General features: G+C 51.2%; 1 protein-coding gene across 3 annotated transcripts in view; it reads left to right on the forward strand.

Moving 5' to 3' along the window:
• Positions 1 to 22,936, forward strand: part of Pacc1 (proton activated chloride channel 1) — a 45,213-nt gene that overhangs the window by 14,493 nt on the left and 7,784 nt on the right. The window contains exons 1-4 of one of the 3 annotated variants that reach the window (XM_076548221.1): positions 6,018 to 6,500; positions 8,708 to 8,804; positions 20,614 to 20,823; positions 22,230 to 22,381. In XM_076548221.1, coding sequence (XP_076404336.1) covers positions 6,465 to 6,500; positions 8,708 to 8,804; positions 20,614 to 20,823; positions 22,230 to 22,381 — 495 coding nt within the window. In that variant the 5' untranslated portion in view covers positions 6,018 to 6,464. Of the gene's footprint in view, positions 1 to 6,017; positions 6,501 to 8,707; positions 8,805 to 20,613; positions 20,824 to 22,229; positions 22,382 to 22,936 lie in introns of those variants that run through there. The other 2 variants (XM_076548223.1, XM_076548222.1) reach the window with 2 other exon arrangements.

The raw sequence follows: 22,936 nt of genomic DNA on the forward strand, positions 1-22,936 counted from the left end.
AAGCTAAGGATCAGCCTATACTTGAATAACATGTCCACCAGGCACACTGGAATCTACCTGAACCCTGATTCTCCAGGTGCCCCAAGTGCCCTCTGCCACTCAAACCCAGAGTCATTTTTAAAAATACTTGGAAGCAATTGTGATCAGCAAAGAAAATAGAAACTGGAGCCAGAGAGGTGGCTCAGTGTTTAAGACCCCCTGCTGCTCTTCCAGAGGACCTGGGCTCAAATTCCCAGCACTTACATGGCAGCTCATACCATCAGTAACTTCCAGTCCCAGAGAATCTGACACCCTTTCTGACCTCTCTGGGCAACAGGCACGAACGTGGTGCACAGACATACATGCAGACAAAACATCCGTATTGTAGGCAGAGTCTCTCTGTGTCCCAGCAGCCGCTCCCAAATAACCATTCAGAGACTTATTATTAATTATAAATGCTCAGCCAATAGTTCAGGTTTGTTACTAACTCCTACTTTTAAATTCTGAAACCCATATTTCTTATCTACCCTCTGGCACGTGGCGGTACCTTCTTCTAACATGGCACGTTCATCTTGCTTCTCTCTGTGTCTGCTCGAAACTCCCGAGACTCCCTCCTCCTTCTTCCCTGCATCCTTAGTCCGGTTCTCCCGCCCAACCTCATCCTGTCCAGCTGTTGGCCAGTCAGCTTCTTTATTAAGCCAATCACTGTGTGAATCTTTATTCACACAGTGTAAAGGACTATCCCATGCCATACACATGAAATAAATAAAATTAAAAAAGAAAACAGAAACTATTTCCCACTACTGTGTACTAGTCTTTATGTCTTAATGTGTCTAACGGTAAAACAGAAGGGCCGCGGTGCAGGTCGCTGGCCGCACAGGTGGCAGAAGAGACCGAGACGACAGCCTGAGGTGACCCAGAGGAGACTGGGCCCAGGAAGGAAGGAGGTGGTGGTCAGGGTGAGAGTCAGGGCTGTGGGTCACCTGGCTGGAACTAGAGCAATAAGAAGCCTTTGGATTCGGGGCTGGAGTCTTGGGAGGGGAGCTGGAGCTTACCAGCTGCATTCTGTCATGAAGAATAGAGGGAGCCTCAAAGATGATCTGGGCCTTTCCCTTTCCCTGGACCTGCCCATCCAGGCAGCGCTGCCTCTGGACTGAGTTCGATGGAAACCCAGCTCTAAAGACTTCTGATAACTCATTTATTCCCCCGGGGATGAAATGCCTCACTAATATCTCACCAGTGCTCTAGGGTTCCTTACTCCACAATCAAGTTGGCAATCAAAATTAACCATCGCAAATAGGCAGCAATACTTTGTATCACACATAAGGTAACCGAGGGACAGGCAGGTTCATTAACTCCCGAGACCACAGGATTGGTCAGAGCAGAGCCAAGACCTGGGCATCTGGGTGCCAGGTACCTGCTTTCACTAGCTGCCCTCCGCTGTCTCTAGGTGGACTCTGAGTGAAGTGGCATACAAGCCCAGGCCTCAGAGAGTGATGTGTTGGCATGCATTTGGGGGTGGGTTTGTTTCCTAGGGCCACTGAACTGAAGGACCACACACTGGATGATTTATAGGTGTGTCCAATTTCTTGATATTGTGACACATGTCATCCACAAAGTTCATGTTTGAGAATTGCACAATCAACTTACAAAAAAAAATCTGTATTTTAAGTAAGTTTGTGATTTTTGTGTCAGGCTGGGTTCATAGCTGTCCCAGGGCACACATGGCCCAGGGATGGAGTGGAGACCTGAGCCCTCACATGACTCACTGGAGCCACTTTGGCTTGCTGGGCTGTGTCACACCAGGCTGCTTCTGTCTCACACGGTGTCCTCCTGTCTTGCCTTCATGTCACTGTGTGTGATGGTTTGAAGGAGGATGCCTCCCATAGACTCATCTTTGAATGCTTTGTCCCAGAAGATGGAACTGTTTGGAAAGGATTAGGCAGTGTGATGTTGATGGAGGAGAAGTGTGTCCCTGGGGTGGGGGTGGGGAGGAGCTTTCTCTCTCTCTGCCTCATGGTTGCAGATCAAGCGTGATGTGAGCCTCACTCTTCCACCGTGGACGCTAACCTCTGAAACTGAAGGCAAATTAAATGCTTCCTTTTATCCGTTGCCTTGCTCATGGTGTAGTATCAACAGCAATGGGAAAGTAAGATGCCGTCCATCTTTTCACAAGGACACAGGTACTAGTGGATAGAGCTTACCCTATGCTACTGATGTCCGATCAAATCTTCAATGACCCTGTTTTCAACAAAGTCACATTCTGAGGTACTTCCAAATATTTTGAGGGGACGTAAACTCATTACAAGACTCTAGGGCGGAGAGTAATTGAAGCCATGAGCCATGAGATGGCCACTTCCCTGGCCCCTAGGGAACCAGAGGAAAGGGGATGGAGAAGCTAGTTTTGAAGATGGTCACCTTGTAGAGCCAGGAGGACTAGCCAGGGGACAAGACTGGGAAAGAAGAGGGTAGAAGCAAGGGGTCCTGGAAGCCAGGAGGGAAAGTGTGTGCTGGGAAAGGAGTGTGGAGTCCAGGGCAGCGGAGAGGACATGGGGGCAGGGAGATAGCTCAGTGGTACAGTGCTTGGCTTGCAAGCCTCAGACCTGAGTTCAACCCCGGAACCTGTGTAAAGGTGGAAGAACGGAACAGACTTTAAAGAAGTTGTCTTCGGACCTCCATGGACACACTGTGGCATGCACACACACACCACCCAACATCTCATACATGCATACTAATAATACATCAAGCAAACAGGAAGCTACATGAGGAAATAGAAATCTGGTGTGACAAAAGAGAAGTCACACACTTTTGAAGCGTGACTGCTCAGGAGGGTGGGAGGAGGGGCCTTGGGGACATCAAGGACTGAAAACCCTATTTTATGGCCTCTCCCCATTCACACAACAGAACCACAGGAATGAGAGAGCTGAGTGTCTTAGTCACTTCTGGATCCAGTGTGGGCATGCACATTGTGTTTGTTAAACCGAATTGACTATTGCATTAGCTAGTATTGACTCCAAATATGTCATTGTCCAGTATGCCTGGGCTAGGTTTATCTGGTTCCTTTCAGCTATAAAGTCCTATGTGTGATACATTCCATTACCTACCCTTTTATTGACACAGTAAGAAATTTAATTAGTTGCATGTGTTTTTGTTTGCTAAATGTCTTACTTAGGGTTTCTATTGCTGTGATAAAACATCATGACTAAAGGTAACTTGGGGAGGAAAGGGTTTATTTCACCCTACAGCTTCTAAATCCACCATCCAGGGAAATCGAGGCAGGAGCTGAACCAGATGCCATGGAGAAGTGCTGCTTACTGGCCTGCTCTTCATGGCTTGATCAACCTGCTTTCTTATTGAACCCAGGACCACCAGCCCAAGGTAGCATTGTCCAAATGAGCTGGGCTCTCCCACATCTATCATCAGTGAAGAAAATGCACCACAGCTTTGCCCATAGGCCGATCTGGTGGGGTCAGGTTTCCAATTGAAGTTCCCTCCCCCAAAACTACTCAAGCTTGTGTTAAGTTGACATAAAAACCAACCAGTGCTGTGAGCTCTTATTAAGTGAGATACATGAGCCAGAATCCCACTAATAAACATAACCAACACTTGTTGAGTACCTACTCTGTGTTAGCTGCCATACACACTGTCTACAGCTGCTTCTCGGGCTTTGGGCTATGATCAAGTGTGTATTGTCTGTATACTGGCCCATTTAACAGATGTGGGAGGAGAGGACCTAGGGCAGGGGAGAGTGAGAGTTAAGACAAACAAAAGGAACCAACTTCTCTCTGGTACTCTGGGCAGGTGGTTGAGAATGGTTAAACTTTTATCAAACATCTGCTAAGTTCTTAAGTCTTCCCTCTGATGCTCGATTCTGATAAATAAACAAAGGCATTTACAGGGTGGGGGCAACTGGATGCCATAAACAGCCCCAGTTGGGCTGCCCTGGCTGTCTTAGGCAGAAAGACTGTCAGTTAGATAGCCAGCTGACTACCTTATGGCAGCACCAGCCATTCTGAACACTCCACGGGAGCCTTAGAAAACTGTCCAGCTATTGCAATCCATTGCTTTGGCTCTTGAAGGTGCAGCCTCAGCTAGGGTTGTTTCCCACCATCCTTGACATACTACTTGCTGTCACAGCCTTGTGGAACTCTGGGTAACCATGTTGATGAAGAGCACTCCCACCTGGTGGCCCAGCAGGTGGATACGTGATTGGTGAAAACACAAACTTTCGGGCTGGAGAGATGGCTCAGAGGTTAAGAGCACTGCTTGCTCTTCCAAAGGTCCTGAGTTCAATCCCCAGCAACCACATGGTGGCTCACAACCATCTGTAATGAGATCTGGTGCCCTCTTCTGGCCTGCAGGGATATGTGCAGACAGAATACTGTATACATAATAAATAAGTCTTTAAAAAAAAAACAACACAAACTTTCATTTGCATGTGAAGTCTTTTGTGACTGGAATCCCTTCTCTGACTATATAAACACTGTTCGGCTCACGTGGTGAGAGGACTCCTCTCCCATGGTGTGCCACGTGCCGCCTCCCTTGGTGTCCCAACATTAGGCCCAATGAGAAGCTTTCCTTAGTGGTCTTATTGCCTACTTCTAGTGGTGCGGGCCGAGCTGGAAACCGGAGGACCACAGCTGCAGCCGTAGAGACAAGGGAGCAGCAACAGGCAAAGCTGAGTGGTCAGAAGGCTAGCCAGCTGCTCGGCAGCTAACGGAGAAGCCGCTGGACAGTTGGAGACAGTGGCCAGCACAGGGACAAAGACAACAAAGGTAGAGAGTGGAGAGCAAGTCTAGACAACGCAAGCCTGAGAAAGGAAACTGTAGGACCTCGGTACGGGAGACTTCCAGGAGCCATCAGGCCCGGAGGGCCAAGAGTCTCAGACTCCCTAAGTTCAGGAGCTGGAATACAGGCTGTCGTCAAGGCTGAGGAACTCTGCCCTACTGTGCCTAGTAAGAGGGGTAATATTGCAGAGCGAAGGGTCCTGGTACCTAGGTGTATGTAAGAGCTACACGTATAACTATGTGTGGAACAGGACCCCATAGCTAAGGGTCCTGTTACCTGAGGCCTGGGTGAGAGCTGCTGCTCCAGAGGGAGCCACCCGCCGCTGCTCTTGCTTGTCTGGGGGCTCTACTAGCTGCTGCTGCTGTTAAACACCTAGAGATACAAGAGTTCCAGGCTCCTCTGATGTGGTTGGCAGTCAAGTGTCATGAGTAGGTCGGGGGCGGGGCCGCCAAGCTGCAGCTGCACAGGGCACACAGAGCAATGCTCGCTGAGGTTTAATAAGCAACCTCTGTCTGCTTCACGGCTGAGTGGCTCCCGTCAGGGAGAGGAGGAAGATGTGGTCCTCAAGTCCACCCAGTCACAGCACAGACATTCCGTTCTCCCCGCATTTAGAGCTTGTGGCTCAAGGCTGAACAGGTATGTAGGTGTTTGCGGATGACTCTTTTTGTTTCTTACAAAGTACTGTGGAACTATGGTGTTGGCTGCAGTGGTAGACAAAAGGAGGGCTCAGAACGTGGCAAGAAAATTGTGGGTGAGAGGCAGAGCTAGACTTCCAAGTGCGCAACCTGAGAATGAGGGAACCTGCTAAAGAGATGGCTCAGTGGTTAGGAGCACTTTTTACCCTTGCAGAGGACCTGGGTTTGGTTCCCAGCACTACATAGGAGGCTGGGATGTGTGATTCCCTCTCTGGCCTCCATGGTCACCTGCACACAGGAGATGCACAATTATACGTTCAGGCACACACACACAATAAATAAATAAGTAAATAAATATTTTTTTAAAAAAGAATAAAGATTATATGATTAGGGAAAGGTGTAACCCTAGGACTTAGGAAGCTGAGGCATGGTTACTGCCTATGAATTCAAGGCCAGCTTGAGCTACAAAGGGAGACACTGTCTCTCCCTCCTCTGCCCCCTCAGAATTTTGTTGCTCTTTTCCCAGATGAACTAACTTGATCACCACTCTCTCCCAATCCTTTCTGATACAAAGTATCCCCAGTATCTCAATTTCTTAATCTGTAAGAAAAACGTTCCCGTTGCAGGATGCCTTGAAGAATCAAGACAGAAGTCCACGGTGAGCTTAGTAATACAGGGCTCTTTGGACATTTATTCCTATTATAAACCACAAGTTTCCTCTTCCCGTTACTGGGCGCTCCGACCCAGCTGACTTGGACCCCATGCCACGCTGCATTCAGGCACTCAGTTCCTCTGCCTGACAAAGAGAGGAAGTGTAAGACTCATGCGTGCCTCTCTGGCAGGAGGTTGATCTTCTCACAGCCTCTCCGGGCACACAGAACTACATCTCCCAGCGTCGCCCGCGCGGGCCCGGCGGCAGCAGGAGGTGCGCACGCGCCGAGCGCCGCCACGCCTGGTCTTCGGCGGTAGACCGAGCTGGTCTATCTTAGTGGAGCGGGCACATCTCGGAGCGCGCGCCTCCGCGGCGTCGCGGTCCCTGGTGAGCCGCAGCAGGCTAGTGCCATGATCCGACAGGACCTCTCCACATCCTACCAGGAGGTGCGAGCCGGGCGGGCGCGGGAGGCGGGCAGGGCACCCGGACCCCCGCGCAGGTGGATGATTGGCACTCCGTGGCGTGCGGGCTCTGCAGCAGGTGGAGCTGCTGCGTGGTCCCCGCACGCGGGATGACAGGGACCCTGGCCTCTGGCTGTGGAGAAAGCGCGTGGCCGGCCGCTCCTCCGCGGCTCCCCGTCGCCTCCACGGCCCCACGACCCTTGCAGTTCTTTGTCTGTCGCCCGAGCCTCGGTCTTCCCCTTGCCGAGCCCCGCTCGCTCCGGGCCCCTGGTGCCCCTCTGTCGTGGGGCTGCCCCGGTCCTGCCCTTGGTGTCTTTCCGCGGCGCCGCATCCTAGGCCGTCTGCCGCCACTCTCCAGGTTTGCTCGAGGCGGTGTAGCGTCTCCACACCGTTAGACCTTGTCCACCCGGGGCAGCCCAAGCTCCTCAGCATGTTTCCGCAGCTCAGCAGATTGTCCCGGTGGCCATCTCCACCCACGGAGGCTCTGGCCACACTGGAAACTCTCGGCCTCCAAACGAGCTGGCAGAGTGCTGAGCTCAGCGCCCGGTTGAGTTAGTGACCCCGGGTGAGCAACAGGATGCTGCCAGCTCCTGCTTCTGGGGAGTTTGGGGGTCTTGGCTTCAAAGGTCCGCGCTCAGCCACACATGGCCGCTATCTCCTTACTTAGCAGGGCTTATAAGATAATTTATCGAAGCACAGGCTTTTGTCTTGCTTGGAGAGCTAGGCCACAGGTGGAATCGGGTGTTCACTGGAGTCATGCCCGATGGGTAGAAGGCCCTGGAAGGGCCCTGTTTTGAAGTCCCGAGAAGACTGGCCTGCGTCTTTATTGCCTGGATTGTTTTGAGAGTGGACCTGACGGAGTTAGGTGTCTGCTGAGGGGTGGGTTTGGTGCTCCAGGATGGGGCTTTCTGAGAAGTTTGGCCGGGGGACAGGCAAAGACTTGTGATGGCTGCTGTGTGTCAGGACGGGGAATTGGGAGGAAGGGGAATTGCTGCCAGGCCTGGGTCAGGGTGACTTGGGCAGGCTTGGCTCTGAGGAGTTCCAGTCTTCCTGGGACCACTGTCTCCCTTGAGACTTTGTACTTAAGTCATCTGGGATGAATGTGAAAGATCTCTGAGGGCCGGAGGTGTTTGTAGCCCAGCTGCAGCACTTAGTGCTTAATCCCGGCACTTAGTAGGTGGACGTAAAAGGGTCAGAGACTCAAGGTCATTCTCCACTATAGTGGGTTTGAAGCCAGCCTGGGTTACATGCGACCCTGTCTCAGAGGAGGGGAAGTAACTTTACTTGATAACACTGTGAGCCTGGGAAAAGCTCTTCCCTCCAGTTGGATGGAATCCCTCTAAACTGACTTCCCCTGCCTGCTTCCCAAAGCGTTAGGACGCTGACCCTAATCTCTGCTTTCTCAGTGCCAAGATTTCCCCATCCGACAGGTCAGGTGAGAACACTGAGGTTGTGGTTGCCCGGTACCCTGCTGCTAATTAATGCTGTTACCTGCACAGCCATCACCCCGTTCTGTCGCTCGCGCCCACATCTGTGGGCTTTAGCGCCCACAGAGCCCTGACACCAGCTTCGCTGATCCCGTTCTCTCTGAGGAGACTCTAAGCCCCATTTCCTCTTCCTCTGGGAAGTGGTTAAGACCATGGGCTTTGAAACTAGACCAAGGTGGCGTGACTCCTGCTTCTTTGACTGACTCTGGCTGTGGGTTGGCGTTTCCCAGAGGGAGATATTGAAGTGTAACTCCAGTTCTTGCCCTATTTGGAATTGGAAATCGTCACTCAGGTGTATCACACAAAGACAGGATGTACTGGGTTCCAATCCAGCGTGGTGAGTGTCCTTAAAGGCGCACCCCCAGAGGGGCACACCCTGGTGGGGGCCTTGTGAAGATGGAGGCAGGGTTAGGCATCGGACACAGCTATAAGCCGAGAATGCCAGGGATTGCTGGCTAGCACAGAAACTAGGAGAGAGGCTGGGGACCGGTCTCCCTCACAACCCAGGGAGGCAGCCCTGCCGAAACCTTTACTGCAGTTTCCCAGCCTCAGGCTGTGAGAGAAGACTGTGGAATCAGCCTCACACATCCTGTGTCGTGCGGTCTTTGTGCCTATGTGACAATTATGTGGATGGGGCTTCTGCTTTTTAGCCTGGAAAAGGCAAGGCTGCCCCGCCAGGCTGCTCACCCCTTTCTTCTCCTTTAGCTCAGCGAGGAGTTGGACCAGGTCGTTGAGAACTCAGAGCAGGTGGATGAGCGGGACAAGGAGCCAGCCCAAGTCCAAGGTGCAGGGGCCTTGCCAGGTGAGTGGATTCAGGGCGCTGGACATTGGCTGTGTGCGGCTGCTGCTGGCCAGCGCCGTGGCTGCTGCTGGCGGCCCAGTCCAGGCGCCTTGCCAGTGGAGGGAGTGGCAGCCTCCTCTCCCCCACACGTGTGCCCTGGTGTTGGGTCTCGAGGTCTTCTCCGGTTCTAAAGCTCTACATATTTAATCAGCCTCCGGATGGAGGATGTGCCTCTCAAGGTCTGCGGTCTTGATAGTGGGTTTGAACAAGTTCCTGAGGCCAGGGCTCCCTTTTCCCTGAGGAGGTGCTGGCCAGCATGACTCTAAGGTCCTGATCCTGTCTCAGAGTCCTGTAGGAGAAGAGCTCCTTTGAGGCCCCTCCAGTCCTGCTTCCGGTGGGTGAGCTCACCTAGGCCTGGCCCCGCTTCAGACTCTACCTAGGCTTAACTCCCATGCATCCATGCTTGGTCCAGTGCTTTCCCTGACCTCGGCCTTGTGTCCTAAAGCCCAACTGCCCAGCAGAGGCCATCCTTGTTATTTTATTTCTCTTTCTGACATTCTCAATCTCCTTTTTAAAAGACTTATTTTTATTATGTATGTGTCTGTGTAAGTGTCTGCCACATGTGTGAGGATGCTGTGGAAGCTAGACGAGGCTACCGGGTTCCCAGGAGCTGGCATTGAGATGGTTGTGAGCACCTGACATGGATGCTGGGAAGGGGACTTGGGTCCTCTCTGTTCCGCTGAGAGCCACCTCTTCGGCCAACCCCCTTTTAACGTTTAAATTATTATCATGGGGGGGCACATGATATGTGAGGGCATGAAGGCCATGGTGTGTGCACGGAGGCCAAAGGACAACTCCGTGGACTTCATTCTCGCCGTCCACCTTTAATGTGGGCTCCTGTGGTTGAGCTTAGGTTGCCAGGCTCCAGGGGGCCGGCGGCTCTTCCCTTCCTCTCCTAGTTAATGCCCAGTCGTCCTCGGCTCCCGCTGACAGGGTCAGGCCCCACCCTCCAATACTGCCCCTGTCCTCTGTGCTCCTGTCCCCTGCAGTATTGCGGCTGCAGAGGTTTGTCACCGACGTCTCTCTCTTCTCCAGTGAAGCCTGGTGACGGCAGACACAGCTGTTCACCTTAGCCATGGCTAGTCAGTGTGAGTGAGTGGACGGAGCCACTCTTGGCTCCGGCTCCTTGCGTGGGCTCGGGAGTGGGTCCTGTTCTTTGGGTTCCTCTGTCTGTGGGGAGAGGAAGTCCTGTGATTCTGCTCAATGCTTGCAGGAGACCGAGGAAGGAGGCAAAGTAGTTACTGTTTCCCACTGCTCTTCCATGCCAGGCTCTGCCGTGCCAGCTCCCCTGCCCCCTTCCAGCCCCCCCCTCCCCACCTCTGCCCCCCACACACCACGTTTAATTCTCACAAGAACTCTGCAAGGTGAAGTCCTCATTTGGTACATGAGAACCGCAGACTCCGGCTGGGTGAAGCATGGAAGCAGACTCAGGCACTCTGACCCCTACTCCACCTACTGACTGGTGGCTTTTTATTTTAGAACATTCGTTTTGTGTGAGAGAGGGTGGGGTGGGCACTGTGGAAGTCGGGGACCACTTGTGGCCGTCAGATCTTCCACTGTGTGGGTTCCAGGAATTGAAGTCAGGCTATTGGGCTTGCAAGTGTCTTTGCGCATGAAGATTCAAACTTCCTGTTTAGATAAGGTCTTATGTAGCTAGCCCAGGCTGGTCTTGAACTCTCTGAGGATGACTTGGAATTTTAATCCTACCCTGACAGATTTTGGTTTATCTGAGTAAATGTGTGGATAGTCCTCGCTGTGTTCTCTTCTGATTGACATTTACTCCATGAGGCAGGGAGTCACCAGACTGCGGTAAACTTCTAGATGGTTATCTGGTAATTGATCTGCTCAGATGAGGGTGACCAAACGTGACCAGTTTCCCTCACTCTTCCAACCCTTCCCGACCACCGAGGATCAGCACCAGGAGGTCAGTTCTCAGCTTCCAGATGTGGCTCACCACAGTTGGGTCTCCTGGGCAACTGAAGATCCACGCCACTCCTTGTCTCTACTGTGTCTTTTTGAGACAGGGTCTCTCACTGGCCGGAGCTCACAGTGTAGGCAAGACTGGCTGGCCAGCGAGCCCCAGGGAGATGGCATCGCAACCTCTCCAGCTCTGGGATTACAGGCATGGCCCAGCAGACTTTTGACATTTCCAGTCCTAGGGATTGGGCTCCGGTCCACCTCCTTGATTGTGGCTGAGCCATCTCCCCAGCCCCAGACCTTTTGATTGGTTCCAATTCTTGGCTTTTGTGACTAGGCCTGCAGCAAATACAGAAGATGAAATACAGATTTCATCTTCTCCAGGTACGTTGGTGTATTGCTGGATCACATAATATTCCTCTTCTTTCTTCATGTTATTTATTTTTGTTTTTTTGAGACGGGGTCTGATGTATCTCAGGCTCCCTTGTTATGTAGGGGAGGGTGGCCTTTCCTGCCTTCCTGAGTGCTGGGATCACAGTGGTGACTGGTGACTTCCCCTGCCCTGCGCTCTTTCTTTAGCTTCTATTTACATATTCTGTGATCTCTGCTAACTCTTTTCCTAACTTTGGATTTAGTTCTTTTAATTTTTTAAAAAGGAATTCATTGTTTCATCCACCTGAAATTTTATTTTGATTTCTGTGAATATACACGTGTCTGTGTGTGAGTATATGCATGCATGGGGGGCTCTGAGGAAGCTGGAAGAGGGTGTTGGATCCTCTTCAGCTGGAGTTACAGGTGGTTATCTGCCCTTCTCTGGATGCTGGAAATGAAACATCCTCTGCAAGGGCAGCAAGTGCTCTTAATTGCTGAGCTATCCCAAGACCTGGACTTGGTTCTTTATTTTTCTGGTTCCTTGAGGTGCAGCATTAAGTTGCTTATTTAGATTGTTTTGTTTTGTTTGTTTGTTTGTTTTTTGTTTTTTGAGACAGGGTTTCTCTGTGTAACAGCCCTGGCTGTCTTGGAACTCACTCTTTAGACCAGGCTGGCCCCTAACTTACAGAGATCTGCCTGCCTTTGCTTCCTGAGTGCTAAGATTAAAGGTGTGCCCCACCACTGCCTGGCTCCATTTATTATTTATATGTACACATGTATGTGAGAAGCTGCCCAGGGAGGCCAGAAGAGGGTGTTGGATCCCTGGAGCTGGAGTTATAGGCAGTGGTGAGCCGCTTGCAGGGAGGGCTGGTAGTTGAACTTGGGTCCTGTCGAACAGCAAGTGCTTGTAACTCCTGAGCCACGCTGGAGCTCTTGTCACGACTGTGTGTGTGAATGTGTGCACGCAGCTCTTGTCATGACTCCTGTGTGTGTGAATGTGTGCACGCAGCTCTTGTCATGACTCCTGTGTGTGTGAATGTGTGCACGCAGCTCTTGTCATGACTCCTGTGTGTGTGAATGTGTGCACGCAGCTCTTGTCATGACTCCTGTGTGTGTAAATGTGTGCACGCAGCTCTTGTCATGACTGTGTGTGTGAATGTGTGCACGCAGCTCTTGTCATGACTCCTGTGTGTGTGAACGTGTGTACACAGCTCATGTCATGACTCTGTGTGTGAATGTGTGCACGCAGCTCTTGTCATGACTCCTGTGTGTGTGAATGTGTGCACGCAGCTCTTGTCATGACTCCTGTGTGTGTGAATGTGTGCACACAGCTCTTGTCATGACTCCTGTGTGTGTGAATGTGTGCACGCAGCTCTTGTCATGACTGTGTGTGTGTGAATGTGTGCACGCAGCTCTTGTCATGACTGTGTGTGTGAATGTATGCACACAGCTCATGTCATGACTCTGTGTGTGAATGTGTGCACACAGCTCTTGTCATGACTCCTGTGTGTGTGAATGTGTGCACGCAGCTCTTGTCATGACTCCTGTGTGTGTGAATGTGTGCACACAGCTCTTGTCATGACTGTGTGTGTGTGAATGTGTGCACGCAGCTCTTGTCATGACTGTGTGTGTGAATGTGTGCACGCAGCTCTTGTCATGACTCCTGTGTGTGTGAATGTGTGCACGCAGCTCTTGTCATGACTCCTGTGTGTGTGAATGTGTGCACACAGCTCTTGTCATGACTCCTGTGTGTGTGAATGTGTGCACACAGCTCTTGTCATGACTCCTGTGTGTGTGAATGTGTGCACACAGCTCTTGTCATGACTCCTGTGTGTGTGAATGTGTGCACACAGCTCTTGTCATGACTCCTGTGTGTGAATGTGTGCACACAGCTCATGTCATGACTCTGTGTGTGAATGTGTGCACACAGCTCTTATCATGACTCTGTGTGTGAATGTGTGCACGCAGCTCTTGTCATGACTCCTGTGTGTGTAATGTGTGCACGCAGCTCTTGTCATGACTGTGTGTGTGTGAATGTGTGCACACAGCTCTTGTCATGACTCCTGTGTGTGTGAATGTGTGCACACAGCTCTTGTCATGACTGTGTGTGTGTGAATGTGTGCACGCAGCTCTTGTCATGACTGTGTGTGTGAATGTGTGCACGCAGCTCTTGTCATGACTCCTGTGTGTGTGAATGTGTGCACGCAGCTCTTGTCATGACTCCTGTGTGTGTGAACGTGTGTACACAGCTCTTGTCATGACTGTGTGTGTGAATGTGTGCACGCAGCTCTTGTCATGACTCCTGTGTGTGTAATGTGTGCACGCAGCTCTTGTCATGACTCCTGTGTGTGTGAATGTGTGCACGCAGCTCTTGTCATGACTCCTGTGTGTGTGAATGTGTGCACACAGCTCTTGTCATGACTCCTGTGTGTGTGAATGTGTGCACGCAGCTCTTGTCATGACTGTGTGTGTGAATGTGTGCACGCAGCTCTTGTCATGACTCCTGTGTGTGTGAATGTGTGCACGCAGCTCTTGTCATGACTGTGTGTGTGAATGTGTGCACACAGCTCTTGTCATGACTCCTGTGTGTGTAATGTGTGCACGCAGCTCTTGTCATGACTCCTGTGTGTGTGAATGTGTGCACGCAGCTCTTGTCATGACTCCTGTGTGTGTGAATGTGTGCACGCAGCTCTTGTCATGACTGTGTGTGTGAATGTGTGCACGCAGCTCTTGTCATGACTCCTGTGTGTGTGAATGTGTGCACGCAGCTCTTGTCATGACTGTGTGTGTGAATGTGTGCACGCAGCTCTTGTCATGACTCCTGTGTGTGTAATGTGTGCACGCAGCTCTTGTCATGACTCCTGTGTGTGTGAATGTGTGCACGCAGCTCTTGTCATGACTCCTGTGTGTGTAAATGTGTGCACGCAGCTCTTGTCATGACTCCTGTGTGTGTGAATGTGCGTGTGTATCAGTATACAAAATTTGTATACAGTATGCAAAAATCCAATCCAATGTAAAATATTTAAAACTAGTAGTTGCTTTTTAAAGGTAAATTCAATAATCTACCTTTTTATCTTATCATATCCATATTCTCCCTTTTTTCTTCTCAGAATAGATTCAATAATTTACCCTTTTGTCCTATCATATCTGTATCCAATTTTTCTTTTTTCTTTTTTTTTTTTCCAAACAAGAACCTTGAATCTAATCTCGATTGTTTAGCTTTTTTTCCTGACCATTAGCAATAACAACTTGTAATCAACCACCAAAACAATGACAAATATCCATAACTCATTGAACGACCAAAAATCACCCACCCCACCTTTTGGGAATGTGGGTGTCATGTTCTTATAATTACTTCCTGCTGTATGGGAGTGAAGGCATCTTTAGGGGATTCTGAAAAGAAAATTTTGGGTTAATTGTCAAGTCCCGGGAGAGGTAGTTGTATCATTTGTTGTCCAGTCTCTGTGTAATGGGAAAGTGCAGGGCTTGTCTTAAATCCTGGCTAGAGTACTCTATGAGGCTGGATCTTCTCAGCTAGCCACCTTGAAATTGTCCTGAGCAGTTTGTAGTCCAAGCCGATCTTGGTGGTGTTTTTCAGATTAGTGGCATTATCATAATCCATGTGGAAAAATCATTGTGGGGTCCTATCATCTTTTTGGAAACTTCAAAGGTCGCTGTTAGGCATGGTCATAGTTCATGGTTCACTGCAGAAAATCTTTTTCGTTGGACAAGTTTTCTGAATGATTTGTCCTTTTTCTTCAGATGTCTCATTTGTCCAGTGGTCTTCAGATTCCTTAGCCTTCATCCCTCTAAAAGACAAAAGCAAAACCCTTCCCCAATCCTAACTTTAGGGAGTTTCCCTTTTCTAAACTTTATCTGTTTTGATTTATGGTTTCTCCTTAAATTTTTGTTTTATTTTCTAAAGCTGTTCTATCATCCAGAGCAGTGTGGATTTTTACAACAGGCATTGGGTTCTTTAATTGCTCTGGGAAGGAGTTTCTTTCCATGATGGCAGGAAAGGACTGAATGGAATTTGACATGGGGGCCTGTGAGAGGAGCCAATGGCAAAGGCGAAGGATTACCTGCATGCTCCCCTCCCTCACTGAGCCACCTGTCCCTCCCGGTCAGCATGGCTGCTGCAGAACAAGGATCGTTCCCAGCGTCTGCGGTTCTCCCGCTGTTTTCGGCGCCTTTCCTCCCTCTGCTCTGCTGGCTGCTGTGTTTGGTGCTTTCTTGCTGCCCCGGCAATGTTGGTTCCTTCTGAGTTTCCCTCTTCCAGTGGGATTTCTCTTTCTCATAGCTGTCAGGCTTTATGATGGTTAATCTTGATTGGTGATGACTTTGAGAAGTGCCAAGGAGACCGGAGAAGCACACTCCTTCTGGGTGTCTGTGACATGCTTCCCTAAAGAGGAATCAGTGGGGAAGACCCACCCTACACGCAGCCCACAAGAGCACGGGGTTGGGGGGTTGGGGGGGTGGGGGGGAGGAAGCCACAGCACGGCACCCTCTCTCTGCTTCCTGATACTCCGAGGTGAGCCACTGCCCTGCTCTACACAGAGCAACCTAAGACTTGGGAGCCTGTAAGTTGTCCCACTGAGGCATGCAATCACGGGGACATGCAGCTGGCTAACACAGGCTGCCTTGAGCTTCCGTAAGGCTGCTCTGTGGACATGGATTCTTTCAGTTTTTTGTCTTGGAAGGCCTTTATTTCTCCCATATTCTTGAAGAGTAGATTGCATAGTATAATAACCCTTGGTTGCAGGGTTTCCACCGAGGGGTCTGCTGTTGGTCTAAGGGGGATGTCCTTAGTGTGACTTTTGTCTTGCAGATTTTACAGCTCGGTCTTGTGCTTTTGGCAGTTTTACTATGACATGCTGTGGTTAGACGTCTCCCAGTCATGTCTGCACCATAACATGCCCTGGTTAGATGTTGCCTAGTCATGCCTGCACCATAACATGCCATGGTGGAAATCTCTTCTAGTCATGTCTGCACCATAACATGCCATGGTTAGATGTCTCCCAGTCATGTCTGCACTATAACATGCCATGGTTAGATATCTCCCAGTCATGTCTGCACCATAACATGCCATGGTGGAGATCTCTTCTAGTCATGTCTGCACCATAACATGCCATGGTTAGATGTCTCCCAGTCATGTCTGCACCATAACATGCCATGGTTAGATGTCTCTCAGTCATGCCTGCACCATAACATGCCATGGTTAGATGTCTCTTCTAGTCATGTCTGCACCAGAACATGCCATGGCGATCTCTCCTAGTCATGTCTGTTTGGGCTCCTAAAGTCTTTGAACATCAGTGTCCACATCTTCCCGAGATTAGGACGGTTTTCTCTCCTGTTTTGAATAGGTTTCTGTTCCCTTAATGTTTTTCACAAGCACTAAGAAAGATGAGCAGCTCTGTGCCTTTCTCTCTGCATCCTCTCGCTGCCCCCACGTTTCTTATTCACATCCTGTGTTGTCTTCCCAGCTACACTGAACTATTTAATCACATTTTGAATCCTTTACCAAGCATTTTATCTATCTGGGTTTCTTTGGGACTTCTTGCTAATAATCACACTCTTTTGGAAGCATAATGTAACCTTGAGTTTGCATCTTTTTTGGTCCAGTGTGAGGACTTGTGTGTAGTGGACCAGTTACTTCTGCCGTACCTGGTGGCCTCCGCAGTAATTGGCCTCTTGAAAACTCACCTCGGCGCGTTGGTTTGTTGTGTGACGTTGCTGTGCTGGGCAGTGCAGTAGCTTCTTGCAGCTTGTTCACCTCGTTCTAACGAGTTTAGGGTGGAGAGAAGGGCAGCAGGAGCGGAGACTGCAGAGAGGGTCTGGCTGACCTGAGCCTGCGGCACCCGGAGAATCCTGACAGAAAATACTTTATTTTCTTATTTTCTGAACTGAAAGAGCAGACTCATGACCTGATCGGGAGCAGGAGCCAATGTGGAGTTTGGGGTTGGGCTTCTGACTGTTTGAGAAGCCCGGATGCTCACAGCTCTGAGAGCCTTGCTTGGTAGGAAACAATGACGTTGGTTACAGGGCTGTTAGAAACTCTGCAGAGAGCACTCGGCGGGCGGGCGGGAGCGGTTATGCTGCCCAGGAAGCAGACACGCTCCTCTGCGTCCCCCTTGGTGGTGAAGAAGGCAGGAGCGAGGGCCGCACAGCCACAGCCTGTTAACCAGGGAGAACGATGCTGGAGACCGGGTGCTGTCTGCCTGCAGATCAGAGGACAGAACAAGCCACCAGGTTAAACTCAGAGGCCAGGCCGTGGTGGCACACACCTTTAATGCTAGTTTTCGGGAGGCAGAGATCTGTGAGTTCAAGGCCACCCTGGACTACATGAGATTAATCCAGTCTGAAAGAAACAAAGCCAGGTAGTGATGGCACACACCTCTAATTCCAGCACTTGGGATCACACATCTTTAATCCCAGCACTAGGAAGTGATATGGCTGGGCAGAGAAAGGAGTATAAGGCGGGAGGAGACAGGAACTCCGGCTTTTAGGCTGAGGAGTTGGTGAGGTGAGAGGTGGTGGCTGTAGCTTGCTCTGCTTCTCTGATCTTTCAGCTTTCACCCTGATATCTGGCTCTGGGTTTTTATTAAAACCAATTAGGGTCCGTGCAACAGGAAGTGAAATGGACGTAGGGAGAAACAGCACCATGGAGCAGGCACACAACCTTCCCATGCTTGGTGGCCCAGTGGGCAGCTTATCTGAGTTAATCTCTGTGGATGCTTGTTTTTCCTTGACTATGTCGTATTTTCTTTTCCTTTTATCTTTAAACATTTAGTGTGTACACATGCGTGCATACTCGTGTGTGTGTGTGTGTGTGTGTGTGTGTGTGTGTGTGTGCGTGTGCGTGTGTGCATGTGCACATACAAACGTGCCATGGCACACGGATAGAGGTCAGAGGACAGCTTGCAGAAGTTGTTCTTTCCTCCTTCCATCATGTGGGTCTGAGGATGGATCTTATGCTGTTAGGCTTGTGGCAAATGCTTTTCCCTGCTGAGCCGTGTCTGCCGGTCCTGAGTCACATCACCTTTTATTCTTCCCATGTCTAGTAGTTAAAACACATCTTTATTATTTTGTATGTATTAGTGTTTTGCCTGTATATAGGTCTGTGCGCTACATGTGTGCCTGGTGCCAGTGGAGGTCAGAAGAGGGTGTTGGATTACCTGGAACTGGAGTTATAGATGATTGTGAGCTACCCTGTCGCTGCTAGGAATCGAACCCAGGTCCTCTGGAAGAGCAGAAGGTGCTCTAAACTGCTGAGCCATCTCTCCAGCCCCTCATGTCTAGTAATTTTTAATTGAACACTGGTGTGTTAGGCATGTTCTTCTAGGTGAACAGAACTAATAGAATGTGTGTGTGTGTGTGTGTGTGTGTGTGTGTGTGTGTGTGTGTGTGTGTGTGTAAAAGCATTTGTAGACAGGCTTACGTGATGAAGTCCAGCAGTGGCTGTCTGTGCAGGAGAGGCACAGAACCTGGGAGAGACTTCGTCCACAGAGCTTGGTGCCTCAGCAGTCCCCCTGGTGCTAGGAACCTGGAAGCTTCCTCGAGAGCTGCTGGCGTTCTGTCTAGGTTGGAAGGCCTGGGAAGCTGAAGTTAGGCGTTAGCAGGGATTGGCAGTACTCACTCAGGAAGCAGCCAAGCAGGCAGGCCATGCTGCTTTCTCCTCAGGACACTTCCTATCTGGGCAGCCCATTGGCAGATGGTGCTCACTTTGACTGCAGATCCTCCCTCCTGCCTGGGCCAGTTCTCTCTGGAAAGCCCCAGTCTCCTGAGGCTTGTCTCCTGGGCAGACCGAGGAGAGCAGTGATACAGCTGTAGGTCTGGATTCTGCTGTGGGTCTGAAGTACTTTCGTCTCAGCACAGCAGGGCGGAAGCTCTGAGGCGCTGACTGCCTTTCATGGTGGCCGCTGGAATCACCCATTTCTCTTCAAACTTCAGCTCTGCTTCCCCCGGCCCTTGGGGTCCCCAGCCAATGATTTGAGCATATCAGTCATTTGCAGAATTAGGGACCTCACCTCTGGGACTCACCTACCTTCAGAATTTTCCCACATTTAGCCCTGAACTCTGGCACCCTGAACCATGTCATTAGGGGGTTGGTATGAACCTCAGGCAAAACGTGAGGCACTCACAGGCCATGCTTATCTCCAGACGGTGATATTCTCCTCTGCGTTTGCCCATTCTTTAATGCCTTCATTAAACTTCAGTACATTGTTCAGATCTTACCGTGGTCATCTGAGGAAGGTGGTGTGACCACGCCACTTGGTCCCTGTTGGAAGTCACAGAGACAGCAGGCCTTTCCCTCAGGGAGCTGTGGTGTGAGCTGAAGGGCAGAAGCATCATGGGAAGGTGAATGCAGGCTGCCGTAGCAAGCACCGTCCTGGGTGGCTCTTATCAGGAACCCCCAGGCCTGGCACCGCCGTGTCTGAGGTCAAGGCCCCACAGTGCTGGTGTCCGGGCAGGAAGCACCTCAGGGAAGGAGGGGTTTGAGAGGACACAGTCCGTCATGTCACGAGGCAGCGGTGACAGGTGGTTGCTGGTTGTATGGTGTCTGGATCCCATAGCAGAGGGACAGGAGTGCACTGCTCAGCACGGAGACCCTGCCGATTAGCCACCAAGAGGAGGTTTCCTTGGGAAAAGGCATTTCTAAGTGAAGACAGGTCAGAGTTGGTTATGAACAGTGCTTCAGAACAGGCCTAGGAATGGCAGATATGTGTAGCACGAATCTTAACAGGTCTTATTAATAAAATCAAACCTGAGCCAGGTATTGGGGTGAACGCTGGAAGATCAGAGAAGCAGAACAAGCCACAGCTACCTCACCTCACCAGTTCCTCAGCTAATCCTGTTTCCTCCCCAGACCGGAAGTCTTTGAGTTCTCATCCAAATGTATCTCAGCTGAACTGTTGCTCAAAGCTTAAAAGCTTAACCTGCCTCAGTTCCTGGTTCTCACACCTTAAATACCTTTCTGCTTTCTGCCATCACTTCCTGGGATTAAAGGTGTGAGTCACCATGCCTGGCTGTTTCCAGTGTGGCTTTAAACTCACAGATATCTGGATGGATCTCTGCCTCTCAAGTGATAGGATTAAAGGTGTGTGTGCCACCATTTTCTGGCCTCTATATCTAGTGACTGTTCTGTTCTCTGACCCCAAATAAGTTTATTAGGGTGCACAATATTTTGGGGAACACAACACCACCAGATATGAGTAGTTCCAGGACTGAAAGATGGGAAAGTTGTTAAGAAGAGGGGTGGGGTGGGGGTAGGAGAGCATGTGAGTCTGACTGAGACCACCAGTCCCTGCAGACGGTAAATGTGGTAACGTTGGTGGCCTTGGCTAGGAGGGGTGGTATGGAGCGGATGTGTCTAGGTACCCTTTGTGATGAGGTAGCCTTGCCTCCTCTGTAAGGTAGGTGAGGGCCTGGTGGTAGCAGACCATGGCTGGATGCTCTGGTGACTCTGCTGTCCTGTGGGCAGGTGTGGACAGCGAATCTGCCTCCAGCAGCATCCGCTTCAGCAAGACCTGCCTGAAGAATGTCTTCTCGGTTCTGCTCATCTTCATCTACCTGCTGCTCATGGCTGTGGCTGTCTTCCTGGTCTACCAGACCATCACGGACTTCCGAGAAAAGCTCAAGCACCCTGTGATGTCTGTGTCTTACAAGGAGGTGGACCGCTACGATGCTCCAGGTAGGGCCTGCTGGGCCAGGCATCAGCGCCCCTGCTCTGGGGCTTTGCAGACACTGCCTCCCTGAGCCACCATTGTGTTCCCAGCACAGGCGGAGTGGAGCAGGACAGACTTTAGTGGTAGGTGTGCATCTGAGAGCCAGCGCCAGGCCGTGGGGCACTGGGTGGGCAGGGAGGGTGGAATTGGAGCCAGGCTTTGTTAGGCATGAGGTGGGCCGCAAGTGCTTGTGGGAGGAGGAGCAGGGCCTTGGGTGTGTGTGCAGGGAGGCAGTGGGCCTCAGCTGAAGGCCAGGGAACAGGGCAGAGTGTCAGTTACTTTTCTACCGTTGTAACAAAACACCATGGCCAAGGAAACTTATAAAAGAACGCACTTAATGGATTACAGTGTCAGAGGGTTAGAGGCTGTGGTGGGGGAGCAGAGGCATGGCAGCAGGAACAGCTGGAATCTCACAGCTGGAATGGAAAGCAGGAGGCAGAGAGCACACTGGGAACAGGCATCAGTCTTTTGAAACCTCAATCCTGCCCTTAGCAACACGCCTCTTCCAACAAGGCCTTCCCAAAACAGTTCCTCCAACCGGGGACCACCTCCTCAACGTCGGAGTCCATGGGGCCATTGTCATTGGAGAAGGGCTGGGGCAGGGCTGGAAAGGTGGTGGGCTATGGAGGCAGGTGCACACAGCCAGACAGGGCCTAGCCCAGAGGGCTCCGGCTGCTCTGTGGACCCTTCTCTGCACGCTGGGGTGACTGATCCCCGAGTACTGTCATCTGCTGCGGTGGGTGATCTGCTTGGCCCTGGGCTCAGGCCCTGCCCACCATGAGTGTGCCGCCTGCTCTGGCCCCGAGTGACACCAGGACATCCTGCACACAGGCTAGAGCCAGCATTGGGGGTCCCCCTGCAGGAGCTCCCAGACTTTACCCCGCAGCCAGGCCTGATGATTTCCTTCTTGCCTGGCTCTTGCTGTGTCGGGGCTCTCTGGGCCCTTCTGGCGGTGTTTGCTCTCATCCCTCAGCTCTGGCGCGTGTGATACCATGTGTCATTGCCGGTGTTTCTGCTCCAGGGTCCTGGCCTGGGAGCCTGAGTTGAGAGCACCCAGGACACTGTGGGGTGTGTGTTCTTGGAGCTCCCAGCAGAGAGGAAAAATGAGCCCTGAGGAACCGTACAGCTCAGAGCCTTTGCAGCACCTCACTGTGCCTGTGGGATACTCTGGTGGGAGTGTTGTGAGTCCCGGAAGCCATTCCAGGCGGGGCGGGGTGACTGAGGCGGGGCGTGCCCTCCGTTGGAGTGGGGCTGTGCCTGTGCCTCCACCCCCTATTCTGGTCCTTGGCACTTTCCCAAGGAGGGAGGTGTGAGCTGATGGAGAGTACGCAGGACTGTGACTTCTGACACTTGCCGGTTTCTTTTGTTCCAGGGATCGCCCTATACCCTGGTCAGGCTCAGCTGCTCAGCTGTAAGCACCACTATGAGGTCATCCCACCTCTTGCCAGCCCTGGCCAGCCAGGAGACAGGAACTGCACCACCCAGAGGATCAATTACACCCATCCCTTCTCCAATCACACCATGGTAATGCCTGCTTCCCTCGGTTGTGTGTGTTGTTAGCCATACCTCCAAGGGATCATAGCCTTCCTTTTCTTATAGCCTGCAGGCATGGGCCCTTGGTCCTTGGCAGGTGAGAGGTGCGGCAAAGTACGTGCCACTGGGGCTGATAACCCTCAGGGCTTCCTGCCTGACTGGAGGGTAGCAGGGCTGCAGGTGAGTCTGCTTGTGGTTATCAGTGTCACTGAAAATCCAGTTTCCAGGAATTGTCACCATTCCTGTGGGTGGGGCTAAGGAATCCATATTTTGAGAAATTTGCCAATGTGAAGCTGGGTGCACTGGGTGGTGAGGATTGCTGACATCCTACATCACAGCTCAGCTGGTGACCATGCAGAGCCGGAGGGGTATGTGAGATGTGGCTCGGGACAGAAAAAAGGACAGGAGTGTGTCGTGCTGTGGGGCCAGTCCTGCTCCATGGAGTGAGAGGAACCACAAGTTGAAGAAACTGCACCGAGACTCGAGCTGATTGGTTTCCAGGCCAGGCCACTTCCTGGAAAAAAAAAAAAAGCCTGATGAAAGGAT

Source organism: Peromyscus maniculatus, chromosome 11 (genome assembly GCF_049852395.1).
Source record: "Peromyscus maniculatus bairdii isolate BWxNUB_F1_BW_parent chromosome 11, HU_Pman_BW_mat_3.1, whole genome shotgun sequence".
In the NCBI taxonomy this organism is placed as follows: domain Eukaryota; kingdom Metazoa; phylum Chordata; class Mammalia; order Rodentia; family Cricetidae; genus Peromyscus; species Peromyscus maniculatus.